The following is an 18,314-nucleotide window of genomic DNA, read 5'->3' as shown; positions in this document are numbered from 1 at the left end:
AGGTAGGGTGCCTAGGTAAGGTAAGGTATCCTGTGATATCCAACGGTTGAATGTTGTTTCAGTTCCAACTTGAAGTCATTAGTAGGATCTCAGGTACCTAGGTAAATATAGCCTTGGGAAACATCTTGTTCTTGAACGGGTCGGAATAGTACAGACGCCGCTTTCGCTAACTTTATCAAACTATTTGGGAACCGGAAGTACCCGTGGACTGTGAGTACGTAGGTATTTTCCATGGTTCCAGGATCATTTTTCATGAAAACCTTGGAATGCAGACGGTGTAGTTCTGGTAAAATTGATATATACAACCGATACACCATAAAAGTAGTATGGCAAAAGCGATATAGCAGTCACATTTTATACCTTCACAGCTTACTCTTCGGGCTGACAACCTTCAGCAGACAACGACCATTGCTCAGAACAACCTTTCCAGTCTGGTTCTTGGTAGTAAAGCGGACCTCCTCAAAGCCATCCGCCTGGACATTGCCCATCCGCCAGATCTCTGTAGTAAGCTTGTCATTGGGACGAACAGGGGACGCAAAGCGAGCCTGGAATTCCTTGATATTGTCAGGGTTGCTACCTCCAAGCTCGCGCAGGATGCCGTGGGCAGCAGAGTTCCAGCTGAACAGGCCGTGGATGATGATACCACCAAAGCCCATCTTCTGGCCAGGCTCGGGGGTGGCGTGCAGAGGGTTATAGTCTCCGTTCAAACTAGAGATTGAAATCAGTATTTGTCCTAGTTTCTTAAGTTTTAAAATTCCACAAACGTACCGGTACAGATGAGCAGTCTCATTAGTGCTCTGAATGACATGAGTGGCATCAGGAGCCTTGCCCTCGGGAGGAGGGAAGTTAACTGTGGAGGGCCCTGCGTAAAGAAGGTCAGTATTTCTCTGGGAGGCTAGGAGTCGTGCACACAACGCACCCTTAGGTCCACCCCAGTTACCCTGTCCGACCAAAAAGCCGCTCGTCAAAACCTTGTTGTACACCTCGCCACTCTCGGCGTCGACAATAGACTGCTCGGTTTCCATGACAGTACCGGGCTTGCCCTTGTCGTAGACACCGATGACCTTGTTGCGCAGCTCAAACTTGCGTCCAGCGCTAGTGGGAGGAAGCGGCTTGAGGATGGTCAGCTTGCGCTGGCCATCGACTCCATGGCGGTGATCCAATTTCGGAACACCAGGGATATGGACGGCCGACTGGCGCTCATAGAAGTTTGTCACCTCCTGATCTGTGAGCTTGAAGGCTGTTTAAGTGGGTCAGTCTTACTGCCAGCGATGCCCAAAAAAAGGACCAGAGGTGCAACGTACGCAAGATCAGGGGGTAGGTCGGGAAGACCGAGAATTTGGGGTGCAGCTCCTGTTTAACATGTCAGACAATACACATAAGCCCCATTGGCTCGCTGGACATACATAAAGGAACTGCAACTCGTCGGCCTTGCAGCCGATGCTGTTAGCGAAGAGCAGGACATCGCGCTTTTGCCAGGACACAGGCTTAGCGGGGAATTCGTGACCAGCACCGGGAGCAGACATAGTGAATATATACAATAGACTGTTGTGATAATGATGAGAAGGAAAGGGGGGGATTGAAAAGAAAGAGCGCGCGGGAAAAAATGCTGCGGAGAAGAAGCTAAAGTAGGATTGAGGAATTGCGGGGCGGACCTGAGCCGAGGATCTGATAATGATTTGTTACCGTCATTGCCGAAGAGACGTCCCAGCGCCAGCTACTTGGCATATTCTCACTTACGACTACCCAAATTATTCTACTTCTACGGAGAATGGAAATGTATATTCAAATCAAAAAAGTATTTCCCCTGCATGCATCTACAAACATTCCAAGATTTGGACATCAGATGCGTCGGAGTTACTACTAAGCATCGACTCGGGGGTATCTACTTGATTCGAGGAGCTTCATAATCATCTCTCCGTATCGCGCCATGTAGTAATGCCTTTTACCCTGCCACCCAAGAAAGTAACGCCTGTGAAAGAAAACCGAGACCGGAAATATGTCAAATATGACTGTGCAAATCCAGACCTGAAAATTCTAGGCTGCACACGCGGTCTCAAAAGCACACGGCAGCATCTAGATGATTATGATCATTTCATGAATAAAACAAGCCATCAAACCCAGAAATTAGCACCTAGAAAAAGGAATGTTAGCCTATGTGACGGTGGTTACGAGATGTTCAGGAAAAACATACATGCGGTAGAAGCAGCTGCCCTCGGCAAAGCGGGTGGGGTCGTTAATCTCAAACTTGTACGACAAGTTGATGTCCAAGTCGCGCTTGTTCTTGTCATTAGGGCGGTTCTCCAGCCAGCCGGAAACCTGCTCATCCTCCTCAATAGTGAGAACATCACGCAGGTAGAAGACGGTCTGCTTCCAGTGGGTGTACTTGGCGTGGGGGGCCAGTAGAGAAGTGGATGGGCTTGTGGCAAGCGCTGAAATCAATATCGAACCAAGCGATCATGGCATGGATGAAGTCGCTGCGCTTGGCAGTGAGGTTGTAGGGGACCTTGAAGGCGAGGTCGGCAACAGTGACAGTGTTCAGATCAAAGGTGATGATAGGGCAAGGGTCGGTGACAAGGGCCTTCATCTCGACGGTATCAACGAGGGGCTCGGTGAGCGCGATCTCCTTCATGGGGCTGTAGTCAAAGCCATAAACGTTGTCCCAGACTGTAGATAATTAGCGCGAATTCATCGAAAACTGGTAAAAGGGTCGCCTCACATCCGATCTTGTCGTCCTTGTAGTCGCCATCCTCAATACCAGCAACGTACATGGTGGCCTTGTCGGGGAAGATCTTGCCACCGGGGGCGAGGTAGGTGTCACGGGCATACAGGACGGTGTCCAGCATGGACTCGTAGAGAAGGAAGTAACCCATCCACTCGGAAATGATGATGTCAACCTTTGGGAAGGGGAGGTGAACCTCCTCCATCTTGCCCTGGAGGAGGGTAATCTTGTCGGAAAGCCCGTTGACGTGAACGATCTGCTTGGCCTTCTCGATGATGGAGGACATGTCGACACCGATCACATGCTTGGCACCAGCACGGGCAGCGAACCTTCCAAGCAGGTTAGTCGCAAGTTATGGAATCGTATTTCTGTGTAATGTATGGCACCTACATGCTGAGGATACCGGTACCGCAGCCAACATCGAGGACAACCTTGTCCTTGAAGAGGTGGCGGTTTTGGTAGATGGAGTCGCGGTAGGAGCGGGTACGGACATCGTCTTTCTGTGCGAAGGGAATCACAAATTAGATCATTGGATCGAATTGGCTTGACAAACAAGCTGGGTTTCGTCTGATTGTACTTACAAGCATCTCTTCGTGGATACCTGCACAAAGTGGAAAATCGCTTGTTAGCCAGGCCATTCGCAGACTAGTCACGTAAAAGATATAAGGAATAAGATGATTGATTACCGTGGTGATCGTAGCTATGTAATAATTAGCATGCAAGCAAGACACGAACTTGAGGCTTTAAATCCATACCTGGTGAAATAGCGCACTTCGGAGTGCTCCATGCCAACCATGCGATCGGCGCTGCTGGAGTTACCTCCCTGGGTGTTCTCGGCTCCTTCCATTTTGTTGGTAGGAAAAATATATGAAAATCTGGACAAAAGAGAACACAGACTTGGAGAAAAAGAGTCGGAACTTAGATTGAAGACTAGCCGACTTTTTTTTCCAGTTCGCCGCCAAGCTCCTCCAAAATCCCCGCCCGCACTAGTCCGATTTCGGATGCCACATGTCACATGATGTAGTCATGTGACTAGGGCTTCCCTGCATGTATTCACCTGTCAAGGAAAATCAATACCACGTTATAATTTCGGCAGAGTGAGATGTAGAGGTTTTGAAAGGCCTGCTATGCAAAAAAAAAAAAACGAGATCTAAATACTTATAATCTTTGAAGTATTAGTACAAAGTCGAGAATAATCATGATCTTCAAGTTAGATGTGATGCTTTTTAAGAGTATTTTGGCATAAGACCAAAGAGGCGAAATCAACAAAGTTACACAAGAATATAAAGTATTTACTTGAGACCTTAGAGCCAATGGCTGGGTATATTATAGGTTCGAATCTGGGAACCATCCATGGAGGTACTAGTAACTAAATCCCGGAGCTGAGCTGTCAACAATGGCTGCCAAGACTCACGCGACGCTCTGGTAATGGCCGCCCGCTGCTCCGCAAACTGCCATTCCCCTAAAGCTTACGCGTTGCTGGCCTAAACCACCTTTGGACCACAATGAATCTAGGCAGAAGAGTCAACTCCGCCATAATTTTCGCCTTTCTTTTACTGGCTCTATTTGTTGGTCATTCAACCGCTTCTTTGGGTGACCATCTCCCCGATTTCAAAGAATGTGTCCAGGTACGCTGCTTCCCTCGATTCCCATGAGCTTCATGAGCCCCATGCCCTGACTAACGAACACAGGTCTGTAAAAGCGAGAACTGCCAGGATGGAAACTCAGCGATATGTAAGTCCCCCTATCGCGTTCGCCCTCTTTCTTTCACCCCTGACCCGTCCTAGCTCTGTTCCACCGTTTGTTATTCTGGACCTGCCCGGCTGAATGCGATTATACCTGCCAACATGTCATCACCGACAAACGAGTTTCGAGGGACCCCCCAATGCTGAGCCCCGTGGTTCAATTCCATGGTAAATGGCCTTTCCGCAGAATGCTGGGGATGCAGGAGCCCTTTTCGGTGCTCTTCTCCTTCTTCAATTTCGCGGCGCATTGGCATGGCATGTCTCGAATCCAGGAATCGATCCCGGCCTGGCACTCTCTCCGGAAATACTATATGGCGTTTGGATACTTCGGGTTGGCTAGTTGGACCTTCAGCATGATCTTCCACACCAGGGATTTTGCAATCACTGAGAAGTTCGACTACTGGGGCGCTGGCGCCAGTGTCTTGTACGGTCTGTACTTGGCAGTGGTCCGAATCTTGCGTCTGGATCTGGAGAACCCCCCCACACCGACCGACCCTGCGTCGCCTGTGGACAGCAATCTGTATCCTGCTCTATACGTTGCATGTTTGCTATCTCACCTTCTGGTCTTGGGATTACACGTACAACATGGCAGCCAACGTCGCAGTCGGTATCATCCAGAACCTGATGTGGACTGGCTTCAGTATTGTCCGATACAAGAAGCATCTCAAGTCATGGACAGCTTGGCCTGGAATGATTGTCGCATGGCTCATCCTGGCCATGAGCTTGGAATTGCTCGACTTTCCTCCATGGAACGGATTGATTGATGCCCACAGCCTTTGGCACTTGGGCACTGTAGTCCCCACAGCTTGGTGGTACTCGTGAGTTCTTCTCCATTGTGGATGCGTTGTTCCCTTATTCCCCTCTCCCCCTCATTTTCTGTGACTAATGTATTGTATCTGCGGGCAGGTTCCTCATCAAAGATACACAGGATGATATCGCCAGCCACCGACTGAAAGCCTAAATCGTAGGTGAATTGTTTGGTGGCTGTTTCACATACTCTCTCTCTCCAAAGAAAAGTGCGGTGGGAATTTCCAAGCCAGGGTTTCCCCATGTATGACAAGACACAGCCGAGCCGGTCTGTGTTGCTAATAATAATTGCAATTCCGAACTCCTCGCATCCCCACCTTCGGTCTCCTCTCGGTCTCCTCTCGTAGCCGCGCCCCGTAATAAGTAATGGTACTAATGCACACGCACTGACCATTGTGCACGGCCCTAATTCCACGCACCGACCCTACGGCGTGTCGCCTACTTCCCCCACTATTGGACTATTAGCTCACCGCTATGGCCGTCGCATTAAGTCGCTGTTGTCTCACCCAAAAGCCCCTCATTCTTTTTTTTGTTTCAAAGTATCTCCCCTCTCACCTCACTCTCTCCGTCAACATTTAGCGATTGCCCGACTTCCTTAACTCACATTTCCTATCCGCTGATTTAATTTTGATCGCCGCCTTTCGCGCCACAATGGCGTCTCCAGCTGTCAAGAAAGCAATCTCAGAGGCTGCGCTGCAGTACCAGAAGCCCGAGGGCAAGGTCTTTGAGTATGGCACCGCAGGCGTATGTCCACATTTCCAAAGAGAACCCCTCCTACGAACGTCAGCTAATTACTTTTCGATTTGCGACTATAGTTCCGGATGAAGGCGTAAGTTTTTCTCAGCCTCGATCAGCCCCGCCTCCACAAACCCCGCGATCGTCCTTTGTTGACGTCGATGTCGTCCTAACATACGGATCTGAATAGTGACCTTCTCAACACCGTCGTCTTTGCTGTCGGTCTACTTGCCGGTCTGCGCTCCAAGAAGCTCAGTGGACAATGGATTGGTGTTATGGTCACCGCGAGTCACAATCCCGCAGAGGACAACGGCGTGAAGCTGGTTGACCCAATGGTGAGTAAACAATTGCCCACAACCCCTGCATTCTGACTTGAATCATATCTAATCAACATGGGAAATTCTAGGGCGAGATGCTTGAGGTGAGAAATACTCAAACAGTCGTATAAATTTTCATTGCCCCTGGTTACTGACCCCCGATTGCTAGGCCGAGTGGGAGACATATGCCACTAAGCTTGCCAATGCCCCTCTGGACAAAATCGCCGATGTCTATGATGAGCTGGTGAAGGAGATCGATGTCAAGATGACTAACCCCGCCCGCGTGGTCTTTGCTAGAGATACTCGTGCCTCTGGCTCTCGGCTTGTCGGCGTGCTGAATGCCGCCCTGACCGCGACTCAGGTTGAATTTATCGACTTCAAGTACATGACCACCCCTCAGCTTCACTACGTTGTGCGCTGCAAGAACACCCTTGGAACACAATACCAGTACGGCGAGCCCTCCGAGCTGGGATACTACCAGAAGTTGGTAGATTCCTTCAAGAAGGTGATGCGAGGCGTTAAGGTCCAGGGATCCCTGACCGTCGATTGTGCCAATGGTGTCGGTGGCCCTAAGCTGAGGGAGCTCATTAAACTCCTTGATACCCCTCTGGACATCAAGGTCATCAACGATGATGTGATCAACCCCGACAGCCTGAACTTTGAGGTAAAATTGCATCCTATTCTTCCCGTATGGCGCAATGTATTGACAAGCCTTTTCTTAGTGTGGTGCCGATTACGTGAAGACCAAGCAACGTGCCCCTCCCTCGTCTAAGGCCGGTCCTCTTGATCGCTGTGCTTCATTGGACGGTGATGCCGACCGTCTGGTCTACTACTTCAGCGACGAGAGCAACGTTTTCCGACTTCTCGACGGTGACCGCATCGCCACTCTGGCTGCTTCCTTCATTGGCGACCTTGCCCGCAGCGCCGGAATCGCATCGAAGCTCAAGATCGGAGTCGTTCAAACTGCCTACGCCAACGGTGCTAGCACTGATTACATTGAGAAGGTACTCAAGCTGCCCATCATCTGCACCAACACTGGTGTCAAGCACTTGCACCACGCCGCTCTGCGATTCGATGTTGGTGTCTACTTTGAGGCCAACGGTCACGGTACCGTTACCTTCTCTGAGAATGCTCTGAAGGCCATCAAGAACACCGAGCCCCAGTCCCCGGCCCAGCAGCGCGCCCTAGAATGCCTGCAGGCCCTGACCGACCTGATCAACCAGGCCGTCGGTGATGCTCTCTCCGACATGCTCCTCGTCGAGGCCATCCTCGCTCACAAGGGCTGGACCCCGAAGGAGTGGCTCGGCACCTACACTGATCTCCCCCTCGCGCCTGGTCCGCGTCGAGGTGAATGACCGCTCGATCTTCAAGGCCTACGACGCAGAGCGCAAGCTTGAGTCTCCCGCCGGTCTTCAGGGCAAGATTGAGTCCCTGCAGTCCCGCTACCACAAGGGCCGCAGCTTCGCTCGTGCCAGTGGTACCGAGGATGCTGTCCGCGTTTACGCCGAGGCTGCTAGCCGATCGGAGGCTGATGACCTTGCTACTCGCGTTGCTAATGCTGTGCGTGAAGCGGGCACTGACGGTCAGCAGGCTTAATTGCTCAACCACGGAATACAACAGTGGATGACTTTGCTTCCCTTGATTCACTTGACGCGGTTATCAGGGAACCACTACACCAAAATATGACGACAGCGTTTATTTTCTGCCTTTTGAGAGCAGTATGACTTAGCAACATAGTCAATATCATGTTCATGCAGTAATGAAATTCTTTGCATGCTTATCATTTCCTTCTTTGACTAGAACGGTTGAAGGCTATGTCCCGCTTGCTATGTTATTCTCACCAGGCCGGAACAAGCGCAATAGCCCTAGTTTTAAATGTAACAATAATAGTAAATCTCTTGGGGGATGCTAACCAGCTGGGCAGCAGACGCCCTGTCAATGACATAGTGAGGTAGGTGTAATTAGCAGGTATTCTCGCATATCGCCATGATAGGACTGCCTGTGTCATCCTAGGATAGTGCACCGCACTATCTACCTGAGCAGAGGTAAATGTGAAAAAGAGACTTTTCTATTGACATTAAACTCATACTAGGTACATGTAGAGATAGTACTTTTGGGCCAGCCACGTCATGGTCTTGATCAACCCTCCTCTTGATCCATATTATCACGCGTGCGCTTGCCTTTACCAAACTTGTTTCCTCTGGTGCCCTTCTTCTCGTCCAATGCCTTCATCTCCATAATGGCATAACGCTGCGCCTCGCTGACCCTCTCTGCCAGAATCATAACCTCATCCTTCTCGGTCTCATATTCTGGCAGTTTGCGGTTCAGAGCATCTTCAATTCTCTCTGATAGTTCGTTAGCAACGGGAATATGCTTTTCCTTTCTGGGGAAGGGAACTCACGGAATAACTCCACATCGTACTGAGTTACGAAACTGATGGCAACACCACTCTTACCCGCACGGGCAGTTCGGCCGACTCTGTGAATATAGGTCTTGCTGTCGGTGGGAAGATCGAAGCTATGGCAATATTTAGTGAGATGACTCTATGTAAATTTGTCAATTTTCAACTCACTTCAGAACGACGTCAACGCTTGGGATATCAAGACCACGGGCTGCAACATCTGTACAGACGAGAATGTCGCGGGCCTTCGATCTGAACTTGCCAAGTGCACCGAGTCGAGAAGACTGGCTAAGCTGGCCATGCAGCGGGATAGCTCCGAAGCCCAGGCTTCGAAGTAAGAATGCGACTCTTTGGGTTTCATGAACTGTCCTAGTGAAGAGAATAACGCTTTGACCTGTTGCTTTTGTTAGTCTTCTTTCTTCTTGTTGTTTGGATTAATGGGGGCACCAACCCATGAATTCATTAAGAAGGAAACAGAGGTAGAGATCCTTCCACTTATGGGGTTTTAACAAGTAGTAGGACTGGAGAGTCTTCACTGTGGAATACTTGCTGCTCACTGAGACCTTCTCCGGGTTGGACAGGGATGCCCGTTGTAAGGATTCGACCTTTGAGGAAAGGGTGGCACTGAAAAGGAAAGTGTTACGCTTGGCCGGCAAAATTCGGAGAATCTTATCGAGAAGAGGACCGAAATCTTGGTCCAGCATTCTGTCAGCCTCATCCATGACGAGGTATTTCAGTGCCCGAAGGGAAAAGCTGCACGAAGAGTCAGTTAGATCTTGATTGATGGGTATGCGCCTACTCACCCTTTAGTATTCTCAAGATGATCCAGAAGACGACCGGGGGTAGCGACGATAATATGGGGCTGAGTAGAGTATTAGTATATAAAAATCAGGATAATCATGTTCAGGACCAACCTTCTTGCCGAGCGCGATCGATTGAGGCACCATATCCATACCACCCACAAGACAGCACGTGCGAACATTGATAGTCGATCCAAGGGCCTCGAAAGCCTGCGCAATTTGGTACGCAAGCTCTCGAGTGGGACTGAGTACGAGGGAAAAGAAAGAGGAGGGATTTTCCATCAGCTTTTGTAGGATTGGAAGAGCGAACGCCGCCGTCTTTCCACTACCTGTCTCGGCCAATCCGATGACATCCCGTCCCTGAAGTGCAACTGGAATCGCCTCGACTTGCTGAGTTTGCCATTGTCAGCCTAGTTCACCAAGAAAGATCGAGACCAAAGAGGAATCGGCGCAGAGGATCCATTTTGGCAAATACCGACCACGGATCATACTCGCCGAGATCCATCCCGCTGGGTTTTGGTATAGGTAAAGATACTCACAATAGGAGTCGGGGCTTTATATCCTAGGGTTTCGCAAGCTTCGATCAATGAGTCGATAATGCCCAATTCCTTAAACGACTTGGGTGCGGGTGTATTCTCGGCGGTGCCGTCATCGTTGGTGGTATTCTCAACCGCGGGAGACTCGGAGCGCGAAGACTGAGAATCGCTATCCTCTACCGGAGAGGCCACCTCTTTGGCGACCTTGCGCTTCTTGACCATAGGCATTCTTGCGTCGTTGGTGAGAGAAGAAAAGTAGCGCTGGTCGAGAAGTCAACTCCGAACCTCAAAATAATTTAAGTGGGTCTGGCTATCCGCATGATTGTTGATCCGGGCCTTCTCCGCTGGATTTTTTGGAGACCAAAAAAACTTCCAGCTCCGAGACCGATCTCCCTGCAGCTTTCAATTCCAACTCCCCTTTTATTTGTCGGTGATTTCTCATTTCACCAATCACCAATCACAATGGCAAAGGCTCGTGTCAAGAAGCGCACTCATACCCGCCCCCAAAATGCCTCTGCGGCACCCAAGGGTGGCGCGGCTGCTCTGACCAAGACTCCGAAGTCCATGGTTATTCGAGTCGGTGCTTCGCAAGTTGGTACTAGTGTTACTCAGCTTGTCAAGGATGTCCGACGCATGATGGAGCCCGATACCGCTGTGCGATTGAAGGTATGGTTTTCAAATCTTCTGCTTTTGACAATTTCAACGGCATCTAATTCTTATATCTTTAGGAACGCAAATCTAACCGACTGCGCGATTATACCGTGATGGCTGGTCCTCTTGGTGTCACTCATCTGATGCTTTTCTCTAAGTCCAAGACTGGAAACACCAACATGCGACTCGCCGTTACGCCCCGTGGCCCTACCCTCCACTTTCAAGTCGAGAATTACTCCCTCTGCAAAGATGTGGAACGATCAATGAAGCGCCCTCAAAGTGGTGGTCAGGACCACAAGACCGCCCCTCTGCTAGTCATGAACAACTTCAATACCGCCGATGTCGATGAAGACGCTAAAGTCCCGAAACGCCTGGAAGCGCTCACCACCACCATCTTCCAATCACTCTTCCCCCCGATCAACCCCACAGCCACTCCCCTTTCTTCAATTCGTCGTGTGATGCTCCTGAACCGTGAACCGGCCGAGTCCGAAGAAGATGACTCCTACGTCCTGAGTTTGCGCCACTATGCGATTGCCACAAAGAAAACCGGCGTCTCAAAACGCATCCGTCGCCTGGACCCCAAGGAGATTCGCAACAGAGAAAAGAAGAAGGCCGCTGTTCCCAACCTGGGTAAACTCGAGGATGCTGCTGACTATCTGCTGGACCCGTCCGCCGCTGGTTACACATCCGCGAGTGAGACTGAACTTGATACCGATGCCGAGGTGGAGATTGCGGAGAGCACAACCCGGAAGATTCTCAACAAGCGTGAAGCACAACGCCAGAAGGCTAATGAGAAGGGCGAGAAGGCCGATAAGAAGGCCTCTACCCCAGGTGTTGAGAAGCGCGCAGTCAAGCTGGTGGAGCTTGGACCCCGCCTGAAGCTCCGACTTATGAAGGTCGAGGACGGTGTGTGCGATGGCAAGATCATGTGGCACGACTATGTCACCAAGTCTGCTGCCGAGGTTAGGAAGCTGGATCAGAACTGGGCCGTTCGTCGCAAGGAGAAGGAGAAGCGCAAGAAGGAGCAAAAGGAGAACATTGAGCGGAAGAAGAAGGACAAGGCCAAGGCTAGGGCCAATGGCGAGAAGGTCAACGATGATGAAGACGACGAGGACGTTGATATGGACGACGAGAATTGGCTTTCTGATGACTTTGATGATGAAGGAGGGACGAAGACGACTCGGATGAGTCTATGGAGGAGTGAAGGATCTGATGATTTCACAATTGTCAGTTACCAAGGCTGGTTCATCCCCCAACTAGCCAGCCCCGAATGGCCTTGAATCTCAAGGTCATAACACCCCTCCAGGACCGGATCTGGTTCTTGACCCCAGCCCAAGTCTTCAAGGTCTATTCCATGGAGATGGTGAGCATGCTTCGCAGACTGTCATGCCGATCAGGCTATAAAATGCAGTCCGGACCGGGCTTGCGGTCGATTTTGACCATCGAACAGCCACATCCTAGGCAGTCACCCCCATTTTATACCCATTCTTCACGGCCCAGTGTACATGTACAAGATTTACGGAATGAATCAAAAAGTTTTGAGATAGAATAATTGGACGCTTTCTTGTTTAATTCAGATCCTCGTAAATGGCATCAATGCGTGCACGTCTTTTTAATATTTATTTCTTCAGCTTCTCCTCAACCAGGCGGGCCACCATCTTCTCTAGAATGGCGAAATCCCCACCGGCAGTACCAGCAAAGTATCCGGCAACGCTCTTCTCGACATATTTGCCCACAATGTCGATCTCAACATTGACGAACTCGCCAGCTTTCTTTCCAGCCGTAACGACCTTCTCTTGGGTGTAGGCAATGAGCATGACCTCCCAGTATCCGTCCTCGCCGTCAACGACCTTGGTGACAGTCAGACTGGCACCATCCAGAGTGACATAACCCTTCTCAACAACGTAGCGGAGGATGTCTCTATCACGCGGCTGCAGGCGGAAGACCAAGGAATTGCCATCAGGTGTGATGGACAGAATCTGCGCAACGGTATCGACGTGGCCCTGGACGAAATGACCACCCATGCGGGTATTCGCCGAAACTGCACGTTCGAGATTGACGTTGGAGCCGGTTGTCAGGGAGCCGAGATTCGTACGTCGAAGAGTCTCTGGCGCAACACCGACCTTGAACCAGGTCTTGTCGAACTCGGTGACTGTGAGGCAGGTTCCTGTCGTTCCAATGAGTATTAGCCAGACATGTCCCGCGAGATTGTCTTCCTTTAGCTGCAGAGAATTGTACCATTGACAGCAATACTATCGCCCAAGTGAGCATCGGAGAGAATCTCCTCGCAGTCGGAGATGGTGAGCGAAGTGCCCCCGCCCCCGCTCTGCGAGGTATCGAGGGGCTCTAGGGCCGTAACGGCTGAAGGGGGAGGTCTGTTAGTCTGGACGACATTATGCAGAAGGAGCAGGAAGATGTCACGAACTCCCGATGGTCTCGACAAGGCCAGTAAACATTGTTGCGGAGTGGATCTGCAAGGGATTGGAGGAGGGGAAACCTTAGGAAGAGTTGGGGTTACTTCGGTCGACCTCGGCTTCAGGGCCCGCCGCCCGAGCGGTGTCGGCGTTTTAGCGGAATTTCGATATATCCAGGCTTCCCTTTAAATCAACTGCTGTGCTGAGCTTCAATTTTTTTCTTTGTTTAATTTGCCACGCTGTATGTTTTGGCATTATATGATGAACGTCGCTTTTCGCTTTCAGGCGATTTCTCGCCGCGCGAGCTCTGGCTGCTCTTATAATTATAATGTCTGGCGTCGCGTGCCGCTGCGGAGCTACTCCAGTGCTGTTTCGCCTTTGAGTGATACACTACCCCTGTCGGGCATTCGAGTGCTTGATATGACCCGAGTGCTGGCTGGAGTGAGTGTACGTCCTGGATATTTCGTGATTCTGTGCTGACCTGATCTTGTTTGATATAGCCGTACTGTACTCAAATTCTTGGTGATCTGGGGTAAGTGGGGGTTCTAAAAGCTCTGGTTCACGCCTACTCGATCGAAGTTGAGATGCAACTACTAACATATTATGTTTTAGAGCGGACGTCATCAAAGTCGAACACCCTGTTCGTGGTGATGATACCCGAGCCTGGGGCCCGCCATATGCCCAATACGAAGACCCATCGAAGACGGGACCGGGCGAGAGCGCCTATTACCTGGCCGTATGAGCTCATTGGCCTGATCTCAATGGCACCCGGTATGCTAACTGCATTGATAGGTCAATCGCAACAAGAAATCCCTCGGGTTGTCTTTCCAGCACAAGTCAGGCGTTGAGATTCTTCACAAGCTAGCCAAGGAATGCGACGTTTTAGTCGAGAACTACTTGCCCGGGGGCTTGAAGAAATATGGAATGGACTATGAAACTCTACGAGAGATCAACCCCAAGCTTATATATGCTAGTATCACCGGTTATGGCCAAACTGGACCCTACAGCAACCGTGCCGGCTACGATGTCATGGTGGAAGCCGAGATGGGCTTGATGCATATCACCGGAGCGCGAGATGGCGCGCCTGTCAAGGTCGGCGTGGCCGTGACTGATCTGACAACTGGTCTTTATACATCCAATGCTATTATGGCAGCTTTGCTTGCGCGTGCTCGCACGGGCAGGGGACAGCATATTGACGCTTGTCTCAGCGACTGCCAAGTCGCAACATTGTCGAATCTGGCTAGCTCTGCCTTGATCAGTGGCAAGAAGGACTCCGGCCGATGGGGTACTGCACACCGTAAGTGGACTTCACACTGAAAATATGACGAGCGGCATACTAATAATCATCAGCGTCAATTGTCCCCTACCGAAGCTACAAAACACTGGATGGCGACATTCTCTTTGGCGGCGGCAATGATCGGCTATTTGGTGTTCTATGCGATCGTCTAGGCTTCCCTGAATGGAAAACTGATTCTCGCTTTGTCACTAACAGCGACCGTGTGCAGCATCGTGCTGATATTGATGGGATGATTGAAAGCACAACCCAAAAGAAGACGACCAAGCAGTGGTTGGACCTCTTTGAAGGCAGTGGAATGCCCTATGCAGCGGTGAACGATATCCAGGGAACACTGAACCACGAGCACGGTATGTTCCTCTGATACATCACATCTTAAACACAAACATTAATGTTTCTTTTTACAGTGCAAGCCCGGGGCATGGTAACGGAGGTTGACCACCCGGCGTGTGGCCCCATTAAGTTGGTCAACACCCCCATAAAGTACTCAGAGGCGACACCTGGTGTTCGTACCCCTCCCCCCCAACTCTTGGTCAACACACCGACGAGATTTTGGGGGGGAATCTTGGAATATAGTGAGGCAGATATTGCTCGATTGAAGGAGGAGGGTGTGCTGTCATAACCGGCGGACGTCAGAGGATGCAGTGTAGATATACAAAACTTGAACTAGCACGAATGTACATAGACGAATCAAATAACCTCACTACGTTGGAATTTATCCTGATTTCAATTCGTGAAAGAGTACTCAGGTTACTTGATTATCCTAATTGAACACTTGATCCTCCAGATTCTCAGGGTTAGTTGGTGATCACGTGAGGCTATACAGACCTTGGGCGGGACGACATCTCCTTCCCTTCCCTGTGCTTGCATCGTGCCATGCTGAGTCGCGTTTGACTGAACCGACAATCCATGGATGTTTGCCCAAATCATTTAAATAATATTTTTTTTTAAAAAAATTTGTTCTGCCCTTGACGTTTCTGTCCGCCAGCTCAACCACGATTTAGGTTCCAAGCCCTCTTTCCCGTCTCCGGCCAGGCCGATCTCTGTTACCTATAAAAGAGATACAGGCAGCCATCTGTCTCCCTGGTGCAATGTCCAATTCTCCTCGAGACAATGCCGATGCGTTTGAAGAGTCGTCCGACCGTCCGGCGAAACGGCTGAAGATCACCTTCAAGCAGGAGAAATCGCAAGAGGATTTTAGCATGAAACGCGAAGATTCCGTCGACGAGGTCCTTCCATCACCTAATGCTCGAATGAGTCGTTCTGGGAGAGCGATCAAGGCGCCCACGGCCTACGTCCCCAGTCCCGTTCCGGTGACCGTTCCCGGCAAACGCCAGAGATCCGCTCGCAAAAAGATGGCCAACATCATCTGCGCCAAATGTGATCGTGGCACCACCCCTAAATCAAACCCAATTGTATTCTGCAGCGGGTGTGAGTCGACCTGGCACCAGAAGTGTCATGACCCTGAGATCCCCGATGATGCCATTCTGGATGAGGACAAGGAGTGGCACTGTCACCGTTGCGTATATCGGCAGCGTCGGTCCACTGGCCCTCGTCCTTCTAAGACGCAGGAACCAAATACTCCAGTTCAACAAAAAGGGCTATCGGAATTCGGAGGCGCATCGATGAATACGGATGAAAGGCGCGCCTACTTCTCCCGTCTTTCTCATGCTCAATTAGTAGACTTTCTGGTCCACATTTCGTCGAGAAATCCAGAGCTCACAATGCCCTCCACTGCTTCAATAGCGCAACAGAAGACATTCAGTCCAGTTCCCGCCAGTCCTAGGCCGAAAGTTGAGGACGATGAGGGATATCGAAAGTATCCACGGGCAGGTCATGGTTTCGCTCTCTCTCGGGAGCCTGCCGACCTAGACATTTTGAAGGAAGACCCGGAGTCGAAAACGTTCAGTCATGTCTTGAAAGTCTCTGATTTATATACTCCGAGGAGGGTATGGGGTCAGGTTACGACTTTTGGAAGATATCTTCTTGGGTAGATAGATACCGAGATTGGGTTCTGAGAGGAAAGGAGCTTGGGAGGAAACACTGTCTTATTTTATGTACCCTAGGGTAGGATTCACTCATTAACGAATTCACTTATGAATTTTATGACCAATTAATTTCAACTTACTACCCACCTAGCAATGTATTCTGTTAATTTGTAGAGTATTTGGGACTTCCAATGGGCCGATCCCCGATCTTATCAGCCCCACGCGCGTGCCTAGGCCCAGTTTCCCCGAGTTCAAGTTGTCAACTCACACTCAACCCAACAGCTCTCTCTTTCTCTCCAAGCAGGGAGCACGAACTAAAGTACCAATTAATCAACGGGATCAGCCACCATGCGCTAACCACCCGTGCAATCGCCAGTCGCCAAGCCCGCGTGAGAAAAACTGCCGCAACTCTTAGCGCGAAAAAAACATCCCACCGCAGAAGCCATTAGCAGAACACCCCCAACGACAGCGATACAAACCTCGCAGCTCAGTTTAGGCACCTTAAATTTACCAAAAATGTCCGCGCCAAAGGTCATAAGGACGAGTTCGGTGCTCCCAGCCCCCTCGCTGCAAAGATCCTGGTCGCAGCACCTTACCATCGATACGCTCTACCGCGTCGTTCAACGAACCATCCTCTCCCCCTTCATCGCCTGGATCGTCGTCCTCTGTCTCCGCGCGCAGGTAACGCCACCCACGGCGCCTGCCTTTGTAGGCGCGGTCGCATATGCGGTCTTTCTATCTGCGCTCTTCGTTGCGCAGACGATCAACCACCGTGTTGCGCATGGTCTTCCGCGGACGGTGGATTCGGATCAAGAGGTTGTGCTTATCACAGGCGGGGCTAGTGGGTTGGGGCTGTTGATTGCGCAGAGTTATGCGATGAAGGGGGGTGCGGTGGCTGTTTTGGATATTCGGGAATTTGGCGGGATTGATGAGCAGGAGAGTATTTTGGGTGAAGGGGTTTGTTATTATCGGTGCGATGTTGGGGTAAGGAGGGAGGTGGAGGATGTTAAGAAGAGGGTTGAGAAGGAGGTATGTTTACAGTATTTTCATTTTCATTTCGAGATTGATCTCTCTTTTACGGATGTTGAATCTAGGATGGATTTGTTTTGACTTATTTCTTGATTGTTTTTTGATCGCTAATTGGTTATAGTTGGGTACTCCGACTATTGTTATCAATTGCGCTGCGGCAAGAATCAACGGTGCTGCGCTCCTGGACTTGCCCGCGGATGCGTTTGAGAAGACGGTGCGCACCAATCTTATGGCCGCATTCCATCTGTATCAAGTCTTCCTGCCGGGGATCATAGCCAAGGCCGAGAATGGAGGGACCATTGTGACTGTTAGCTCGGTGCTAGGCCAATTGTCTCCGGCAGGCTTAACCGATTACTCGGCAAGTAAGGCTGGTCTTAGCGCGCTGCACCGAACTATGGAATCGGAGCTCCGCGAGCACGAGCAAATAAAACTGTTACTGGTCGAGACGGGCCAGATGGCCACGCCGTTATTTGACTGGGTCCGGACACCGAGTCACTTTTTTGCTCCAGTCCTGCAGCCCGTGGAAGTAGCTCGTGAAATTGTTACTGCGATTGACAGCGGGCATGGTGGGGTGCTTAGATTGCCAGCATTTGCAAAGCTGGTAAATCTTTACGCCATCTTGCCCGGTGCCATACAGCAGGTGGCTCGTTATGTGAGCGGTATTGACAATGCTGTGGCATCGGGGAATCGTAATGACCATAAAGCGGCGAAGAAGCGTCGAGTGGATTGATAATTTGGCACACGTGAAGGAAGAATGAGGCGAGTAAATCTATCCTGTATATAAGACAGATTTGATGTTTGCACATCTCTGTATAGTTGCATATCTTGGCAGCCATGTGAATATCAGCTCAATTCTCAGCCGGTCTGAGATGCAA

General features: G+C 50.5%; 10 protein-coding genes across 10 annotated transcripts; 6 read left to right on the top strand and 4 right to left on the bottom strand.

The window, feature by feature from the left end:
- Positions 1-362: 362 nt before the first annotated feature.
- On the bottom strand, positions 363-1,526 carry N7533_002694 (putative peroxisomal dehydratase; the record flags this gene model as incomplete). The annotated part of the gene is made up of 5 exons (XM_057099344.1): positions 363-708; positions 769-862; positions 920-1,240; positions 1,305-1,353; positions 1,407-1,526. The coding sequence occupies 5 exons, from the start codon at positions 1,524-1,526 to the stop codon at positions 363-365; spliced, it is 930 nt and encodes a 309-aa protein (XP_056964480.1).
- Positions 1,527-2,127: 601 nt separating this feature from the next.
- Positions 2,128-3,569, bottom strand: rmtA (protein-arginine omega-N methyltransferase HMT1; the record flags this gene model as incomplete). Its single annotated transcript, XM_057099343.1, has 8 exons — positions 2,128-2,134; positions 2,195-2,419; positions 2,451-2,667; positions 2,720-3,051; positions 3,113-3,222; positions 3,304-3,323; positions 3,409-3,422; positions 3,478-3,569. The coding sequence occupies 8 exons, from the start codon at positions 3,567-3,569 to the stop codon at positions 2,128-2,130; spliced, it is 1,017 nt and encodes a 338-aa protein (XP_056964479.1).
- A 658-nt stretch (positions 3,570-4,227) lies between these two features.
- Positions 4,228-5,428, top strand: N7533_002692 (PGAP3/PER1 family protein; the record flags this gene model as incomplete). The annotated part of the gene is made up of 5 exons (XM_057099342.1): positions 4,228-4,350; positions 4,414-4,456; positions 4,510-4,886; positions 4,912-5,285; positions 5,374-5,428. 5 exons carry the CDS (start codon positions 4,228-4,230, stop codon positions 5,426-5,428), a joined length of 972 nt encoding a protein of 323 aa, XP_056964478.1.
- A 497-nt stretch (positions 5,429-5,925) lies between these two features.
- On the top strand, positions 5,926-7,922 carry agm1 (phosphoacetylglucosamine mutase PCM1; the record flags this gene model as incomplete). Its single annotated transcript, XM_057099341.1, has 7 exons — positions 5,926-6,018; positions 6,090-6,103; positions 6,200-6,344; positions 6,416-6,430; positions 6,496-6,990; positions 7,049-7,661; positions 7,711-7,922. The coding sequence occupies 7 exons, from the start codon at positions 5,926-5,928 to the stop codon at positions 7,920-7,922; spliced, it is 1,587 nt and encodes a 528-aa protein (XP_056964477.1).
- Positions 7,923-8,465: 543 nt separating this feature from the next.
- On the bottom strand, positions 8,466-10,291 carry rrp3 (RNA-dependent ATPase RRP3; the record flags this gene model as incomplete). Its single annotated transcript, XM_057099340.1, has 7 exons — positions 8,466-8,671; positions 8,728-8,843; positions 8,899-9,121; positions 9,179-9,480; positions 9,531-9,589; positions 9,642-9,917; positions 10,067-10,291. The coding sequence occupies 7 exons, from the start codon at positions 10,289-10,291 to the stop codon at positions 8,466-8,468; spliced, it is 1,407 nt and encodes a 468-aa protein (XP_056964476.1).
- A 234-nt stretch (positions 10,292-10,525) lies between these two features.
- N7533_002689 (Brix domain-containing protein) lies at positions 10,526-11,994 on the top strand (the record flags this gene model as incomplete). Its single annotated transcript, XM_057099339.1, has 2 exons — positions 10,526-10,729; positions 10,792-11,994. 2 exons carry the CDS (start codon positions 10,526-10,528, stop codon positions 11,992-11,994), a joined length of 1,407 nt encoding a protein of 468 aa, XP_056964475.1.
- A 339-nt stretch (positions 11,995-12,333) lies between these two features.
- N7533_002688 (riboflavin synthase) lies at positions 12,334-13,170 on the bottom strand (the record flags this gene model as incomplete). Its single annotated transcript, XM_057099338.1, has 3 exons — positions 12,334-12,881; positions 12,953-13,075; positions 13,140-13,170. The coding sequence occupies 3 exons, from the start codon at positions 13,168-13,170 to the stop codon at positions 12,334-12,336; spliced, it is 702 nt and encodes a 233-aa protein (XP_056964474.1).
- Positions 13,171-13,386: 216 nt separating this feature from the next.
- Positions 13,387-15,044, top strand: N7533_002687 (CaiB/BaiF CoA transferase family protein; the record flags this gene model as incomplete). The annotated part of the gene is made up of 6 exons (XM_057099337.1): positions 13,387-13,575; positions 13,629-13,660; positions 13,741-13,864; positions 13,921-14,425; positions 14,479-14,772; positions 14,830-15,044. The coding sequence occupies 6 exons, from the start codon at positions 13,387-13,389 to the stop codon at positions 15,042-15,044; spliced, it is 1,359 nt and encodes a 452-aa protein (XP_056964473.1).
- A 469-nt stretch (positions 15,045-15,513) lies between these two features.
- N7533_002686 (phf1/phf2 family PHD finger domain-containing protein) lies at positions 15,514-16,416 on the top strand (the record flags this gene model as incomplete). The annotated part of the gene is made up of 1 exon (XM_057099336.1): positions 15,514-16,416. The coding sequence occupies one exon, from the start codon at positions 15,514-15,516 to the stop codon at positions 16,414-16,416; it is 903 nt and encodes a 300-aa protein (XP_056964472.1).
- A 510-nt stretch (positions 16,417-16,926) lies between these two features.
- N7533_002685 (uncharacterized protein) lies at positions 16,927-18,169 on the top strand (the record flags this gene model as incomplete). The annotated part of the gene is made up of 2 exons (XM_057099335.1): positions 16,927-17,439; positions 17,561-18,169. 2 exons carry the CDS (start codon positions 16,927-16,929, stop codon positions 18,167-18,169), a joined length of 1,122 nt encoding a protein of 373 aa, XP_056964471.1.
- Between the last annotated feature and the right edge of the window lie 145 nt (positions 18,170-18,314).

This window comes from Penicillium manginii (genome assembly GCF_028828005.1).
Source record: "Penicillium manginii strain IBT 31320 chromosome Unknown utg000002l:1.0-5564898.0:1.0-5567710.0, whole genome shotgun sequence".
NCBI classification, from domain to species: domain Eukaryota; kingdom Fungi; phylum Ascomycota; class Eurotiomycetes; order Eurotiales; family Aspergillaceae; genus Penicillium; species Penicillium manginii.
This window is presented reverse-complemented; position numbering and strand designations above follow the sequence as displayed.